Source organism: Scyliorhinus torazame, chromosome 2, assembly GCF_047496885.1.
Source record: "Scyliorhinus torazame isolate Kashiwa2021f chromosome 2, sScyTor2.1, whole genome shotgun sequence".
Taxonomy (NCBI): Eukaryota; Metazoa; Chordata; class Chondrichthyes; order Carcharhiniformes; family Scyliorhinidae; genus Scyliorhinus; species Scyliorhinus torazame.
In genome coordinates, this window is record NC_092708.1 from 99,690,167 (window position 1) to 99,708,432 (window position 18,266).

The 18,266-nt window shown below is 44.4% G+C and overlaps 1 protein-coding gene across 4 annotated transcripts in view; it reads right to left on the reverse strand.

Annotated features, from left to right (window-relative positions):
- The window catches only part of tanc1a (tetratricopeptide repeat, ankyrin repeat and coiled-coil containing 1a), a 271,496-nt gene that overhangs the window by 104,313 nt on the left and 148,917 nt on the right, over positions 1 to 18,266 (reverse strand). For all 4 annotated transcript variants that reach the window (XM_072474765.1, XM_072474748.1, XM_072474757.1 and 1 more), the window contains 3 exons: positions 13,310 to 13,440; positions 10,347 to 10,536; positions 5,588 to 5,836 (listed from right to left, as the gene is read on the reverse strand). In XM_072474765.1, coding sequence (XP_072330866.1) covers positions 5,588 to 5,836; positions 10,347 to 10,536; positions 13,310 to 13,440 — 570 coding nt within the window. The remainder of the gene's footprint in view (positions 1 to 5,587; positions 5,837 to 10,346; positions 10,537 to 13,309; positions 13,441 to 18,266) is intronic.

An 18,266-nucleotide genomic window follows, 5' to 3' on the forward strand; every position in this document is an offset into this window, starting at 1 on the left:
TTTCGTAATGTAGAATGGCAAAATGTCCATAGTCAATCATGCATATATTCAAATTCCAAGACAAGCCATTCATGCATCACATGACAAGTATGAATGTAAACAAAAAATTCACCAGGGCAAGACCCTTTTTTTAAAGAAATGGTGGTCTACTTAATTGGCAATCCAACAAATGAGGAACAATCAGTAGGAATTAAAATAATGGCAGCTGGATAGGGAAAAAATTTCAATTTTCTTTTTGTTCTGTTAAAAGCAACCTCCATCAATCAATTGTCAGGGGATCAGTAAGAATGTATTTGCCACATATCCTGCAGTGTAATAATTTTCAATGGCTTTAATTGGTTTACACAAACCAAAATAAAATTGGAAATACTTAACTGGAACTTTGGTGAAAAGTATGCAATATTAAAATCTTTCACTTAATATTCACTACAAGTTTAATTTAAATGCATATAGAAAATAAGAATGAACTGTAGATTTCATCCATGAATGCTGGATTGAAGATGCTTCTGCATTGAACAGCATGTAAATAAGCCTCCTGACAGTGAAGTAACCTCTGTAGAAAAATCCCAGTTGCTATGAGCAGTTTGTAACCTTGAAGCTGAGCTACTCTTGATTCTATTATAAAAAATCTAATTGCAATAAGTCATAAAGCCATGCCTTTGAGAACCGATTTCAATAAGAACGTACAGCCAACTTTAACAAAGCAAAGCACTCATAACATAAATTATATGCTTCTGCATTCAAACAGTATAGAAAACAGCATTCACCTGTAGCATTGCTAAGGCATCTCAAAATAATAGGATATTTATTTCTGTAAGTATTGCTTTAAAGCACATTGAAAGTTTGGCATAGATTTTTCTTGATCTCTTCAAATTATTCTAATGCTCTCCTTACCAGAATCTCATCCACTTTTCCATAAACACCAGTTCGTCGGAAACTCTGCTACTTACTTCAGCCCATAAGTCCTGCTCTCCCTTCAATCCTTTACTCCCTGATACGCACTGGTTTCCCAGTGCCCAAAGACCTCAAATTTTGACTTTGGCCAACAGTATAAAATCTATAATAATCAAGCTGGACAGCCATAAAACACCTCTGCAGATTTTCGTTTAGCGAGTTATTTAATGGATGGTTGAGCCGATATCATGCATTTTACACCATCATCCAAAGTCTTGTTTTTAAAGCCTTCCATTTTTTTCACTTTCTCTCAACTCCGGAATTGCACAAATCATTCACCACAAACTCTACATTCCCGATTCCAATCTCTTCATGCACCCCTCATTTCCTCCTTTCGTCCAGTGTTGGCAGCTACATCCTCAGTTGTCCAAGAACCACACTCTGGAACTCCTTCTTTCAGCTCTCCGTCTCTCAGGCAGGACAGTGGCACAGTGTTTAGCACTGCTGCCTCACTGCGTGAAGGACCCGGGTCCGATCCCAGCCCATGTGGATTTTGCACATTCTTCCCACGTCTGCGTGGGTCTCACCCCCACAACCCAAAGATGTGCAGGGTAGATGGATTGGTCATGCTAAATTGCCCCTCAATTGGAAAAAAATAAGAATTGAGTACTTTAAAAAAGATTTTAAATGCTCCCCTTCTCCATATATATTAATAATCTTTATTATTGTCACAGGTAGGCTTACATTAACACTGCAATGAAGTTATTGTGAAAATCCCCTAGTCACCACATCCCGGCACCTGTTCAGGTACAGGGGGAGAATTCAGAATGCCCAATTCACCTGACAAGCACGTCTTTCGGGAATTGTGGGAGGTAGCCGGAGCACCCGGAGGAAACCCATGCAGACACTAGGAGATCGTACAGACTCGCACAGACAGTGACTCAAACCAGGAATCGAACCCAAGACTGTGGCGCTGTACAGCAACAGTGCAAACCACTGCACTACTGTGCTACCAACATTTTGAGTTGTCCGTCTCCGTCTTTATGATTCACCACAGAAACTCACCTGTTTGACTCAGGATTTTGGGCATCTCTCCTAATATCTTGGCTCAGTGGAGTTTTTCTTATGTCTTTGTGAAGGTGGAGCAACTTGCAACTTTAATTCTGAAATAATGGCGTGCGTGTGTGTGTTTTTGCTAAGATCATTCCACAAAAGGTGTATTAAAACACCATCACTTCCAAGACCACACCCTGACCCCAAAATCATACAACTTTCTGGTTTTATCAGAGATCATCATTCCTTGTTGTTGGGTCAAAATCATGGAATTTCCATCCTAATAGAATTGTTGGAGCAACGTTGCCACATGGACTGCAGCTGTTCAGGAAAAGTTCCAACCACCTATACATAGCTGCTGCTGTGTGTAGCTGCTCCTGCCAAGAGGTCTGTAGTCGTGGCATGCCACGCTCATCTGTCTTGCACCATCCTCACACATCCACTGCAACGCATCTGCAACTGCTGTGACATCCGTCATCCAACTACATCCAAGTCAACCGCACTTTCTGCTGCCCTCCACTTTGCCCTTGAGAAGATATCACTGTAGATTTTTAGCTTTCATCAAATGAGTTTGCTAAGGGTGGGCATGATGAATTGTAAAATAAAGGGGATAAGGAGCAAGGAGCAGATTTTTAAAAAGCAGTGCAAGGATGAGAACTAAGGGCGCATTAAGCTTAGTGACTGACAAACCAGAATTACTCAGGACAGCAGAGGGTACTTGTTTCACTTAAAGATTCCTACTAACCAACTAATGAGGTTAACCAAATGAAATTACTATTTTATCAGTGACAAATTAATTTTTTTTACACTGATATTAATTGCAGTAGGAAACTTCAGATTCAAAGACCATAACACTCATCACACACAGCTCAGAGTTATTTCTTATACCTAGGAGTTTGGGGAGTCACAGGGCAGAAATCAAAGCACAAAATAATGAACAATTGAACACAAACTGCCAATATTAATTACAGATTAGAAGAGTGGTTAATAGGAAGTTAAGAAATCCATACAGGTGCAACAGAATTGTTCTTTGGAGGCTGGGTTTAATGTGCATAATGGGAGCAAAGTAGTGAGCTTTATCTTCTGCTCACACTCAACCTGTCTTGGAAGTCAATCGGGTATTCTATTTCCCAAAACAGAGACTCTCACTATATTCAGCAGAAAATGCATCAAATATATGCACTTTTAAAAAGGCAGTACATAAACATCACTTTGTCTCCAAATAATTTGCCACATAACTGTTCTAGAAATGTCTTATATGGCCAGATAAATGAGGCACGTTGAAGTTAAGTGTGTTAGAATGCATAGTGTTTTACAGTTAAGTGAAGATTAATTGTATATGAATTTGGGGCTGCTGGAAAATATTGAAAACAAATGATTCAAAACACATCAATAGGTTTCCACTCCAGGTGTACAAAATTATGAGGGATCTAGGAAGAAACTTTTCTCCTTCGTAGACGGATTAATAACCAGAAGCATAGACTTAAGATAAGGGGCAGGAGATTGAAATGAAATGAAAAATGAAAATCGCTTTTTGTCATAAGTAGGCTTCAAAAGAAGTTACTGTGAAAAGCCCCTAGTCGCCACATTCCGGCGCCTGTTCGGGGAGGCTGGTACGGGAATTGAACCGTGCTGCTGGCCTGCCTTGGTCTGCTTTAAAAGCCAGCTCTTTAGTCCTGTGCTAAACCCTGTGCCCCGAGAGGAGATTTGAGGAAAAACATTTTTACCCAGAGTGTGGTGGAAATTTGGAACTTTCTGCCTGAAAGGGTGGTAGAGGCGGGAACCCTCACAACATTTAAGAAGCATTTAGATGAGCACTTGAAATTCAAAAACATACAAGGTTATGAACCAAGTGCTGGAAAATGGGATTAGAATAGATAAGTTCACTAGGTTGATTCCAGAGATATAGGGTTTGTCGTATGAAGAGAGATTGAGCTGTTAGGCCTACACTATCTAGAGTGTAGATGAATGAGGGGAGATCAAATTGAAGTGTACAAGATGACAAAAGGTATGGATAAATTAGACGTGGAGCAGATGCTTCCTCTTGTGGGGCATTCTAGAACAAGAGGTCATAGTCTTAGGATAAGAGGTAGAAATTTAAAACAAAGTTGAAGAGAAGGGGCAGCACGGTGGCACAGTGGTTAGCACTGGTGCCTCACAGCTCCAGGGACCCAGGTTCCAATCTGGCCTCGGGTAACTGTCTGTGTTGAGTTTGCACTTTCTCCCCGTGTCTGCGTGGGTTTCCTCTGGGTGCTCCGGTTTCCTCCCACAGTCCAAAGATGTGGATTGGCCATGCTAAATTGCCTCCGAGTGTCCAAAAGGGTTACTGGGTTGGGTTACTGGGATACGGAGATAGAGTGGATGGGTGGGCTTGAATAGGGTGCTCTTTCCAAGGGCCGGTGCAGACTCAATCGGCCAAATGGCCTCCTTCTGCACCGTAAATTCTATGATACTTCTCCCAAAGAGTTGTGAATCTGTGGAATTCGCTATCCCAGAGTGCGGTGGATGCTGGGACAATGAGTAAATTTAAGGAGTTAGTCAGATTTTAAATTGGAAATGGGTTGAAGGGTTATGGAGTTTGGGCAGTTCAGTGGAGTTAAGGCCAGGATGAGGTCAGCCACGATCATACTAGGGCAGCACGGTGGCATTGTGGATAGCACAATTGCTTCACAGCTCCAGGGTCCCAGGTTCGATTCCGGCTTGGGTCACTGTCTGTGCGGAGTCTGCACATCCTCCCTGTGTGTGCGTGGGTTTCCTCCGGGTGCTCCGGTTTCCTCCCACAGTCCAAAGATGTGCAGGTTAGGTGGATTGGCCATGATAAATTGACCTTAGTGTCCAAAATTGCCCTTAGTGTTGGGTGGGGTTACTGGGTTATGGGGATAGGGTGGAGGTGTTGACATTGGGTAGGCTGCTCTTTCCAAGAGCCGGTGCAGAATCGATGGGCTGAACGGCCTCCTTCTGCACTGTAAATTCTATGATAATCTATGATACTGAACAGTGGAACAGGCCGAGAGGCTAAATTGCCTACTCCTGCTCCTGGGGCATGTGTTCCAAGAAAGAAATACTCTGGCTGATTTCACCATCCAGCTCTTGGTCTGTAGCCCAAGGTAACAGCACCCCAAGCACAAATATGGTGTTCATGATCAATATATATATAATCATGATTTCTTGATTAATATGAAGATCGGGGGTTACGGGGAGCAGGCAGGAGAATGTGGATGAGGAACATATCAGCCATGATCAAATGGCGGAGCAGACTCGATGGGCCAAATAGCCTAATTCTGCTCCTTTTATCTTATGAATTTATATGGTGCTTGTATCCCGTGCAAAAAGGATGGGATGAATGGTCTCTTTGTGCCGTAAAACTATGACTCTGTGATGATGCATTAAAAAATGGGAAATCAAAAGATGTCACTGCTGTTAATGCAAAATTTCTCTGCTTTAAACATCCAAAGTCATAATCAAGCACTTTAATCTTAGTTTCAGACTGAAGGCTTCTATGAGAGATACATTTACACAAATACAGCTTAGGTTCCTGTATTTCAACCTTTGTCCACTTCTCGGTTTCTATTTCAATAATATCTTCACTATTCAAACTTAGAAAGAATTTTACTCTTTCATAGGAACAGAATTAACATACCTGCAACTGAATTAGGTCGTGGCATCAGGTATGGTGACACACTCTGATGCACATAAGCAGTAGGACCATCAAAGGCAGCTTCTGATTTTGAAGAGTCATGAGGTTCTTCCTCAGCTACAGGCAAGCAACTCTCAAGTCTTAAAGTCTTTTTGATTCCACGTGGTAGACACTCCCGCATGCTGCCATCTTTGCCCCATTCAAGACTTGAACCACTTTTTTCTTCATTTTCAGATGAGCTGGTTACTGTAGCTGAAAATAAAAAGAAATCAAAGTTAAATTCACACTACATTGAAAGGTAAAGTATTGTCCATTGTTGTTGCAAAAAAATATTTGAAACCAGTTTCATATTACAACACCTTTTCCTCAAGTTCTCCGGCCGGAGGTGATTATTTGGCAAATAATCACAAACCACAGCAAAATGCCATGACTTTTTTAAAAACTGCAGGTAGGTAGGGCAAGGAGGCAGGCCCGGAGTTTACATCAGCTAGAATGAGGATCAAACGCTGTGCTGATGTTAATTTGATCTGCATGGTAGCTGTCGAGCCAACTAAGCTAGTGGACACTGATTAGCAACAGAGGATTTAGGGGCAGGAGTAAGCTATTTGACTCTCCTAGCCTTTTCCAACACTCAATGAGACCGTGGTTGGTTTGTGGTCGTGACTTCACTTTTCTGCCTCCCACCTATAACACTTGACTCCCTTGTCCATCAAAAATCTATCTAACTTGACCTTGAAAATATTAAACTACCCCAGGCTCCACGAGTTTCTGGACAGAGAATTCCACATACTAACAACCCTCAAGAAAATAATTTATCCTCAACTCGGTCTTAAAAGGGAGACCTCTTATTCTTAAACTGGCTCCCCTAGTTCTCGTCTCCCCCCACACCCTCTGGCTAGGCATGACCAGGGATAGGGGAGGGGGGGCGCTCTAGTTCGGACATATATGGCCATACCCTTTCACCTCCTTACCCTTGGAGGCCCTGAAGGTGGCTGCTAGGGGGGAGGTCATCTCTTTTAAGGCACATAGTGATATATTTGGACCGTGGAGGGAGAACGACTGATGGACTCCATTCTCGAGATGGACTGCCAGTACTCCATCTCCCTGACGCCAGAGTTATAATAATCATAATAATCTTTATTAGTGTCACAAGTAGGCTTACATTAACACTGCAAATGAAGTTACTGAGAAAATCCCCCAGTTGCCACACTCCGGCGCCTGTTCGGGTATACCGAGGGAGAATTCAGAATGTCTAATTCACCGACCAAGCTAGTTTTTCTGGACTTGTGGGAGGAAACTGGAGCATCTGGAGGAAACCCTCGCAGACACAAGGAGCACTTGCAGACTCCGCACAGACAGTGACCCAAGCAGGGAATTGAACCTTGGACCCTGGCGCGGTAAAGCAACAGTGCAAAACACTGTGCTCCGTGCCACACACATTTTGAGTTGTCGTCAATGGTTAAGGCAACGACCCAGCTGCATCATTCAAGGGGGACTTTAAGAGTATGGGAGACGGCCAGTCGTCTGTTGGCTCACCAGCTGAGGCGGCAAGCAGCCTCCTGGGAAATAGTGCAGGTCAAGGTCTCAGGTGGCAGGGTAGTTTCTGCCCCAGAGAGGTTTAATGAGGTGTTTGAGACCTTCTAACGTAGGTTGTACGAGTCAGAGCTCCCGGCTGAGGGATCATCAATGAGGCAACGTTTCGGTGGGTTGACCTTCCCAGAGGTGGAGCAGGAGAGAAGGCAGACGTTGGAGACGCCGATCGGGAAGAGATCATAATTTATATTTGGTTAATGCAGGTTAATCCACCAAGTCCGGTGGTGTTCCCCATCAATTTTACAAACAGTTTGCTGGTCAGTTGGTACAACTTCTGCTGGATATGTTTTATGATTCCGTGTCCCGGGGATGTTGCCTACCACGCAGACGCAGGATTCGATTTCCTTGATCCTGAAGAAGGATAAGGATCCCATGGAATGTGGATTGTATCGGCCTATGACGTTATTAAACGCTGACGCTAATTTGTTAGCTAAGATGTTGGCAATACATTTGGAGCCCTGCCTTCCAGGGGTGACTTTGGAGGAGAAGACTGGATTTGTTAAAGGCCAGCAGCTGTCGGTCAATATTAGGAGATTGTAAAGTGTTGTGTTGTAGCCCTCCTTAGGGACTGAGCTAGAGCTGATTATTTTGATTGAGACGGAGAAGGCGTTCGATAGATCCTGGGGCGGTTTTGCTTCGAGCAAAATTTATTTCATGGTGTAGGCTTTTGCACAGGACCCCACCACAAGTATACATACTGATGCCCTGAGCTCGGGTTGTTTTCAACTGAACATTGGCACAAGACGGACGCGCCTGTTGTCTCCACGTTTGTATGCCATAGCAATTGAGCCGCTGGTCATTACATTGAGGTTGCTGACCAGATGGTAGGGGATAGAGCATGGCATGACGGACCCATGGGCACTTCACCTCACCCCACCCCCCCCAAAACAACTGACTGAGGCTGGCCCCCTGGGGACTTCCCATCTTCCCTCCAGGCACTGGGGCAGCAACCCCAGCGATCATTGCCTAGGAGCGAAGATGGCTACTCACCTCCTCGGGCTCCCACATCAGCCCTTCTGTCAGCTTCATGTTTTTAAAAAGGACTACTAATCGGCATCTGCTTGACCACTTGCTGGATAGGCCGTTAGGTCAGTCATTTTAAAACCCAGGGTCACGACCTGGCAGAGATGGTTGCGGGACCATGCGTCACGGTGTTCCCGATTGCGGGGCCAGATGTCAGCATTCCCAATCCCAGATCCATGTGCTGCGGCATTCCAGATCATGGGAAGTACTGCCCAATGGCGCATCCGACTTTTTAAAATGCCAGCCGCGATCGGCTTTCAAAATGCCGCCCGCTCCACACCTGTGTGCCCCCTCAGCAGCACATGGGCCCGGAGCTCAGCAGGGTGCTGACCCAGAAGCAGATTTTTTTAATTTTTAAAAATAAATCACTGGAGTCTTCCTGCCTGGAGCACTGGCAGAGAGCAGAGTACACTGGGGTCACGTGTTCTGGGCACAAGAGAGATTCCTCCATTTTGCATCTGCCAGCAGTGCTTGTATGAACTCCAGGGCCTCTGGTGAACAACCCATGAAGAAGAAGGCGGCGAAAACAGGAACAAAGCAGCATTAAGAGGATTACTTGAGGTATGGGTTATTAATTGTGCCATTGCAAATCAGGATTCAAAGTTCGTGTGTGTTATATGCAGGGAAGCATGGAAAATGCAAGTTTAAAACCCTCAAAACTTCAAAGACATTTAAAGACTGGGCATGGCGAGTTCGAGGACAAGCTTCTTTATTTTGTTCAACAGATACCGTGAGATCCTAAATCATCAGCTGAAGTAATTATCAGAAATGGAACATTGAATAACAAAGCAAGTGAGATTGTGAGGACCAAGCAGGCTCACCTGTCACATTAAAGTGAAAATGGTGGGTCGCGAAGTTCGGGCAACACATGGGTTACAAAGATTAACCGGCGTGGTTCACAAAATTCGGCAGGTGTGGGTCGTGAAGGATGGCCGGTTGGTAAAAATGGGTCCCGGGCAAAAAAGTTTGATAAACACTGCGTTAGATCACAGAGGCCGTTAGCTCAGGGGTCGCTCCCATGAATGTATGGCGACTGGGCTTAAGTGATGATTATTGGTTTCTTGCCATTCTATGGCGAGATCCTTATTTCGCCAACGGGAGCGGACCGGTTAGATCCCAAACAGATCGGCGCCTGACGCAGTTCTCAATTTTGGCCTCTCCCACGATTTAACAGCCTCGTCGCGCTCTCGCTCAAGCGCAATGCGGCCATCAATCGCACCCAATGTCAGGGCATTTGGGCGTTCAGCCTGAGCAGTATCCTTTGGGTGACCAATTTTGGAGTATTGGACTCGCCAGTGCTGCAGGCGAAGGACGAGGGCAGATGCCATAGCCTCTGCCTCGCTAATACCCGAAGGAGAGTTCTGCTTGGGTGGAAGTCCCCAGTGCCGCCTACGGCCTCCGCTTAGTTGGAGGAATTGCACCTGATAAAATTATGTATACCACGAGGGGGTTGGTGGAAGGGCTCTACTCAAGGTGCAGATCCATCTAGTTTTTCAGGGAACCGGTTACCGTCAGCTGTTTGAGGGGGGGTTGTCTTTTTAGGTTGATTAAGGTTTTGTTATTTTATGGGAGGGGCATTGGGTGGGGGCACTTTGAAAAAAATATGGGGTCAGAATGTGTTGTAGCATTTGTAATAATGAAAATCTGATTTGAATAAAAATATATATTTTTCTTAATTTTTCAAAAAACTTTAACATTACCAAATTCCAGCCATGGCAATATCAAATATTGTAGAAATCATTTTATTTTGGAATATTCCTCCCAAGGTACACAGGTATAAACATTTATAGCTTTATTACATGCACAATTTGTTGTTGGAGTACAAAAGGTCAACTGTTACCAAATTAAGTTAATTTTAACATTAAATTCAACTAATGAATGGGTGAAGCAAATACAAGTGGTGTCACCACTATTGTTTCCAACATACCCATATTTACAGGTTTGCTGTGGTAATTTGTTAATCTATGTCTGCCTACCGACATCATTATATCAAAATGTACAAGTAAAAGTATGATCGTAAGTCATTCAAAAATATGGTGTAATATCAACTTCAATAACTAAATAATTGATACACCTTCAAGTAACAAAGTGATAAAGATTGAACAGAGTGCACATTACACATTTTTAGAAACATCAAATCTCTTACCTATAATGCCACTGTCCTTGCTTTCCAACGTGGAGCTTAAGCTGGTGATAGTTCCACAAGGACTGTGTTTTTTTGGTGGTGGTTTGCTGATGCAGCTATTCAGGGTTGAGCATGGGCTGTCAGTACCTGGAGATGCAGTACTGCTGGTGAGTGTCGAAGATGGACTGAGTCCCTGAATAGCAGTTGAAAACTGTGAAGGACATAAAATAAAACAATTAGTTGCTGAAATCAAATATTTGCAGAATAATGATTTGATAACTGGTCAGTCAGGTCCAGCATTGTCAAGCAAGTGAGTCATGTTCACGTCAAGCAGGGCTACGGGCAAAAGATGATTGGGTGGAAATAAAGAGAGAGCAAGGTGGAATGCAGGAGGAAAAGGTGGACAGGGCATACGAGTAGGACAGGGAGAAGGGAGAAAATGCATGAGGAGAATAGTTTGGGGGGAGCACAGAGAGGTGAGAGGTGAGTGGGATGGAGAGGAGCAGTGAAATAAAATGGAAAATTAGCATGTGCACGCAATTCTCAGTAGTATTTAACTTAAAATCGACATAAATAGTGATTTAGTAACATTGCAATTTTAAAAATGTTTCAAACTGAACATTAAATAAACATCCAGGGGGTGATTTTTCACAGCCCCCGAGGCACGTTTCTTGGTGGTGGGAGACTGCCTGCCGTTGATTGGCGGCAGGATCCTCGAGCGGGTTCTCCGACCCCCCGCTGGGTCGGAGAGTCGCCGGGGACGTGAATTCCGCCCCTGCCGGCTGCCGAATTCTCTGGTGTCGGGGATTTGGCGGGGCGATTCTCCGGCCTGCGATGGGCCGATTGGCCGCCCGTTCTCGGCCGGTCCTGCCGGCGTAAATTAGAGTAGGTACTTACCGGCGGGACCTGGCTGCGCGGGCGGCCTCCGGGGTCCTCGGGGGGTGCAGGGGGATCTGGTCCCGGGAGGTGCCCCCCACGGTGGCTTGGCCCGCGATCGGGGCCCACCGATCCGTGGGCAGGCCTGTGCCGTGGGGGCACTCTATTTCTCCGCGTCGACTGCCGTGGTCCTCCGCGATGGCCGACGTGGAGATGATCCCCCTGCGCATGCGCTGGGATGACGCCAGCACACGCTCCCGCGTATGTGCCAACTCGCGCCGGCCGACGGAGGCGCTTCGGCGCCGGTTGGCGTGGCACCAAGCCCCTTCCGCGCCGGCCGGCGGGGCGCAAACAGCTCCGGAGCCACTGAAGGTGTGAAGGATTTCGCACCTTTGGGGCAGCCCGACGCCGGAGTGGTTCACGCTACTCCTTCGCGCCGGAGTTGCCCGCCCCGCTGGTTCCTGGAGAATCCCGCCCCTCCACTCGCACCGTTGTCAATGGGAGTTCCCATCAAATCCACCCACTGCCACCAGAAAACCTGTGGGAGGGGTTTGCTGTCGGTGGAACGAGAAATCCGCTGGTGAGAACAGCAGGAAAATACCCCCACGACAATATCCAAATATTTAGAACGTACTAAATGTCTACCAAAAATAATTGTAATACAACTTATTTTGAACAGTTCATGTACTTCTTGGATTTGTTTGTCATATGTATCGAGGTACAGTGAAAAGTATTTTTCTGTGTGCAGCTCACAGATCATAAGCCTATCAGGTGAAAACAGCAGCAGCCAGAACAGTGGCACCACGGCTGGCTCTGATGTTCAGAAGGGAGGGGCACATTCAATACATGAAGAAAATATGTAATAGGGCAACCCAAGGTACACAATGTACGTACATAGACACCGTCATCAGGTGAAGCATACAGGAGTGTAGTATTAATTAGATCAGTCCATAAGAGGGTCATTTAGGAGTCTGCCAACAGCGGGGAAGGAGCTGTTTTTGAATCTGTTAGTAAGTGTTCAGACTTTTGTTTCTCCTGCCCGATGGAAGAAGTTGGAAGCGAGAATAACTCGGGTGGGAGGGTTCTTTGATAATGCTGCTCGCTTTCCCAGGCCAACAGAAGGTGTAGATAGAGTCAATGAATGGGAGACGGGTTTCTTGCAGTCTTGGGCCGAGCAGTTGCCATACCAGGTGCCAGGACCCAGGTTCAATTCCGACCTCGCGTGACTGTCTGTGTGGAGTTTGCACATTCTTCCTGTGTCTGCGTGGATTTCCTCTGGGTGCTCCGGACAGTCCAAAGATGTGTAGATTAGGTGGACCGGCTATGCTAAATTTCCCCTAGGTGGGATTATGGGGATAGGGTAGGACCTCAGCAGGGTGCTCTTTCAGAGTTTGTGCAGACTCACTGGGGTGATTGGCCTCCTTCTCCACTGTAGGGATTCTATGACATATGATAAATACACAATGTAAATACATAGACATAGGGTGAAGCATAGAGTATAATGCTAACATCAGTAGAGACGGTGCGAAGAGAGATCAGTTCAGTAATTAAGAGGATCATTCAAGACTCTGGTAACAGCGGGGAAGCAGCTGTTTTTGACTCTGTTAGTGCAAGTTCTCTTTTGTATATTCTGCCCGATGGAAGAGGTTGGAAAAGAGATTAACCCAGGTGGGAGGGGTCTTTGATTATGCTGCCCACTTTCCCAAGGCAGTGCGAGGTGTAGACAGAGTCAATGGATGGGTGGCGGGTTTGCGTGACGGCGTTGTGTTCACTACTCTCTGTAGTATCTTACAGTTTTAGGCTGAGCAATTACCTGGCTGCTGTGATGCAGCCAGATAGGATGCTTTCTATAGTGCACCTGTAAAAGTTGGTGAGAGTCAATGTGGAGATGCCGAATTTCTGAGAGAGAGAGAGAGAGAAAGTTTGCAGAGAGTCACCACACTCTGGCGCCATCTTGGTTCAGCAGTCTTAATTAGTAGCTCTTTGTAAATTGAGCCAAGTCAAATTATTTCAGCTGAATGGTATCAAAATGTAAAATTATATACCAACCAGTATCTTTCCTGTTCAAAACTAAAAGTATTCTGATTCTTTTCCTAAGGTGGTCATACCATTTTTTCATTTTTCTCTTCCATAGGTAAACGAGTAGAACTTGGAATCCCTTCTCCTAACAGAAACCCCAATCTAGTCATCAGTTCCTGAGCAGCTGGGGAGGAGCTTCGCTCATTACTCTTGTGCGTCTCTGGAAGAGAAATAACTGCAGTCATTCAATTTACCTTTATTATAGGTTTTTAGTTACATAGCAGAACTATTACAGAATTCTGGTCATAGGTTACTAAAATATATTCTCTGTTACTATATAATGCTGATTTACTACAAATCAATTGTGTAAAATTAATTGTGCTTTGCACAAGTTTATGCAATTTGTGATCGAAAAACAAAATATTGCAGATGCTGTAAATTTTAAATATATAGAAAATGCTGAAAACACAGGGCACAAAGAAAACTACGTGCACGAAGAAAACATTAAACACATCCCCAGAACTGGCAAAGGTTCAATCTCTGAAACATCAATTTTCTTTCTCCGAATAGATGTTGTCTGCCCTGCCGAGTGCTTCCTGCATTTCGTTTTGGTTCTTATACCCTTTATGCTTGTGCAGTTAAGTACTATCTGCCCTAGCTATCTGATGCATTTATTTAACTTTGAAATTCTACATACAAAACAATTTCTGCTCTAATCCCTACTGTTCATTCAGGCTAATGCAGATTTAAAATAGTATGCTTACTTTGCAAAAAAGCTTAATGTGCCAAAACATAAAAAAGACACAGTCCACAATTTTAAAGTCAGGCTAGGAGGATTCTCGAGCCATTTGTCGACAGCGGCATTTTCCGGTCCCACTGGCAGTGCACCCCCGCCTGTGGGTTTCATGGCAGCATGGGGTGGTTCAATGGGAATTCCAGTAGACAGCGGCGGGAGCAGAGAATTCCACCGCCAGCCAACAATGCACCACCCGCTGCTGAGAATCACGTGGCTGGGAGCCCGGAGAATCCCGCGCAAATCAAATATCTACGACGATTAGTATTTTCACATTATAATCAACTACCCCCACTAGTCAATTTTTACTTAGCATATGATTGTTAATCTAGAAACAATCTCATTACAGTACCAATTCACTGCTCCCATTAGCTATTCACAACCCGTCACAAAATTGTAGGAATAAGTTTGATGATTCATCAACTGTAGAGTTGACAATTATCCATAGTTTTTCATTTTCAAAACATAACAAATCCAATATCAAAGTTTACAAGTCCAGGGCTTGCAAAATTATAAAAACCACTTCATGGGACACTATTAAAAATTATGACGAGTATAGATAAAGAAGTCAGAAATTAATAAAAATCTGAGGAAAGTAGTATTTAGAGATGGCACTTCCTGATAAGGTTCTACATACAGATCTTCTAAAATGATTAAACCTTAAATGGTGTATCGGGACTGGGAAGATGGGACATGTGAACCTTGATGGGTTGCACATACACCAAGGCCGGACCAATGTCTTTGCAGGATAATTTGCTCATGCCAATCGGGAGGGTTTAAACTGACTTGGCGGCAGGAGTGTGTAAACCAGGATGTAAGATGAGAGGGGAAAACCAAGATACTTGTAAAATTGGTAAAGACAGATGGCACTGAAGTAGAAAATAGTAAGAGTTAGATGGGGTCAAAGAGTAAATGTGGTAATGTCTAAATTAGGTTTATTATACATGTATGTGAAGGTTCAGAGAGTATTAAAGAAAGTGAGCTGTAGAAACAGATAGCCACGTGGAAATATGATGCTGCGCTAGATGGAGACCAAACTCAAAAAAATGGCAGGACTGGGTACTAACTATTCTTGGATACAAAGGGTTCAGGAAAGATAGGGAAGGAAAGAAAAGAGTGGGGGGACAAGTGTGGATTAAGGAGGACATACGTTCTGGGGAGAGTGGATGTCCTAGAGAGGTCAACAACAGAATCTAGTTGGTTGGAGCCAAGAAACAATTGAAGTTCCATTACATTGCTGAGTATATTCCATAGGCCAGAAAGGATATAGAGGAAGAGATGCAAGAACTATATTATTGGGGGCTGGTTTAACTCAGTATGCTGGACAACTAGAATGTGATGCAGAGCAAGGCCAACAGCACGGATGCAATTCCCGTACCAGCTGAGGTTATTCATGAAGGCCCTGCCTTCTCAACTTTGTCCCTCACCCGAGGTGTGATGATCCTCAGGTTAAATCACCACCAGTCAGCTTTCTCCCTCAAAGGAGAAAGCAACCTACGGTCATCTGGGACTATAGTGACTTTACTTTTTTTTATATAAAGATTAATTATAATGGAGGACTTGAATTATCCTAATAAGGACTTGGATAGTAATAGTGTAAAGAGCAGAGAGGAGCAAGAGTTTCCAGAATATGCTCAGGAGAATTTTCTACACCAGTATGTTTTCAGTTCAACTAGGCAGATCCACTTACTGGATTTGGTTCTGGGGAATGAGATGGGTCAAGTGAATCAAATGTCAGTAAAGGGACATTTAGGGGACAGTGATCATGTACCATAAGGTTTAACAAAGAACAAAGAAATGTACAGCACAGGAACAGGCCCTTCGGCCCTCCAAGCCCGTGCCGACCGTACTGCCCGACTAAAGAACAATGAGCAATCCACGGTAAAAATAGTTAATTGGAGTAGCAACTGCTTCCTTGGGTTGAGAACATATCTGGCCCAGGTAAAATGGAATCAAAAGATTTGCAGGCAAAACTGTAAAGGAACAATGGCCTTTCAGGATGAGATACTTTAGATATAGTGAAGGTACATTCCCACAAGTGGAAGGTAGTGCAAACAAATCGAGAACTCCCTGGATATAGATGTAGGAAAAATGTGGCAAGAGTAGTGCCAATTAAGGATCTCATTGGGGAGGTACTAAATGTGAAATTTTGCATCTAAGAAGATGTTGCCCAAGTCAAGGTTGTTAAGGCACAGGATGGGTTAAAACATTATTATAGTCTGGCTATACTTAAAAGTCACCTGGATTGGATTAGACGCATTCAAGGATGTGGAGGGGAGGAAGGGTGCAAATTGCGGAGGCACTGGCCATAATCTTCCAATCCTCCTTGGAATCAGGAGTGGTGTCAAAGAACTGGAGAATTGCAAATGTTACATCCTTCTTCAAGAAAGAGTGCAAGAATAAACCCAGTAACTACAGGCAGTCAGTTTAACATCAATGGTGGGAAAGATTTTAGAAAGATACTTAAATTGATAAAATTAGCAGTCACTTGGACAAATGTGGATTAATTAAGGAAAGCCAGCACGGATTTGTTATGGTCAAATCACGTTTAACCAACTTGCTTGATTTTTTAAAAATGAGATAACACAAAGGATTCATAGTGTGATGTGTTGATGTGGTATGTGGATTTCCAAAAGGCATTTGATAAAGTGTCACATAACAGGCCTGTCAGCATAGTTGGAGCTCATGGAGCTCAGTAGAAGTAAGCGCACTTGCAGTTGGGGCAGTCATCACCTGAGTGCGACAGTCCGAGTGAGTATATTTGAGAATTTGGAGCAAAGTGGGAACTCAGTACAGAGGGGAAGAGGTGCCTCTCTTACTTTGCTTTTTTCTTTCTAACTTTTTCTCCTTTCAGAAAGCAGTACTTGGTGAGTATTTCAGCTATTGTGAAGCAGCAGCGGGGGTACAAACAGACAACCATGAGATCACAAGAAACTGGCAAGTTGATTGGCTGGTAAATGCTCAATGTCAGGGACAGTGTGTGAAAAACCTGCATCTGGAATAAGGGAAGTTAGGACCTATTATAGTATGGTGATATAAGTAGTTTAGAATTTAAGAGAAGCACCCTAGGATTTAAAACAGTGCACAACTAGGTGGTTATTTAATGAAATACAAAGTAAAACACCTAAATAAGCAAATATTTTAATTAATAATTATTTAAAACACATTAAGGATGGCAGAACAGGTGATGATAAACCGGTATAAAATATGGATTCAGCCTCAAATGGAATATAGTGTCTAGTTCTTGTGACCACACATTGGAAAGGATGTGAAGACATTGGAGACATTGCAGGAGAGACTAATTAAAAAAAAAAATGTTTTCATTCTCCATTTTCACATTTTCCTTCAAGATTTACACCCCAATCACAAACAGTAAAGGTAACAAATACAAAATCAATCCCCTTAACAATACCAACGATCCCATCCTCCCACCGCCCCAAACAACGGCCCACCTGTCAATATATGCATCCAATAAAACAAACCCTCCCACGGTGGCAACAAAAAAACAAAGGAGAAAAAGAAAAAGGAATCCGGGACCGCCCATGGTCACCATTGACCTATAGAGTCCACTCCCCCTCCCCCCCCCCCCCCCCCCCTACACTCAACGCCCTCCAACCTCTGAAAGAGTACCATACATGATACCCAAGAGTTGTACCCACCCCCCCAGTCTCCAACTACTCCTGTCCACTGCCTCTTGTAAAACTCCTCCTCCCAATTTCGATTCCTTGCCCCCAACTTTCCACCCCAGCTAGACCACTCGGACCCTGTTCTGCCAGGCTCCGATGGCCGCAGCCCCTCACTCCCGTTCACTGGCTGGCTTAAACGGGCCAGCGTGGAGGCCCCCGCCCGGGTCCCTTTCCCGGCCCTAGGAAAGCCCAGAAATCCCCTTTTAGCACACAAACCCCGCATATCCACCTACACCCCAAAGATTTTGAGTGAAAGTCCCATCACTTCCCTTGTCCAAATATATACAACATTGGCTCCTTTAGCCCATACACCCGCACGCAGTGAAACAAAAAAGAAGAAAATACAGTCATGAGGTTACATCGGCACATGGCCATTTCTCAATTTCTCAGTTCTGCCAGTCCTTCTGCCTTCACAAACTCCTCCGCTGCTTCCGCCGTTCCAAAATAAAAGTCCCCGAGCTTGTAAGTCACCCTCAGCTTCGCTGGATATACAATGCCGTACTGCACCTTGCTAATGTACAGTGTCCTCTTCACCCGGTTGAAGGCAGTCCGCCTCCTCGCCAGCTC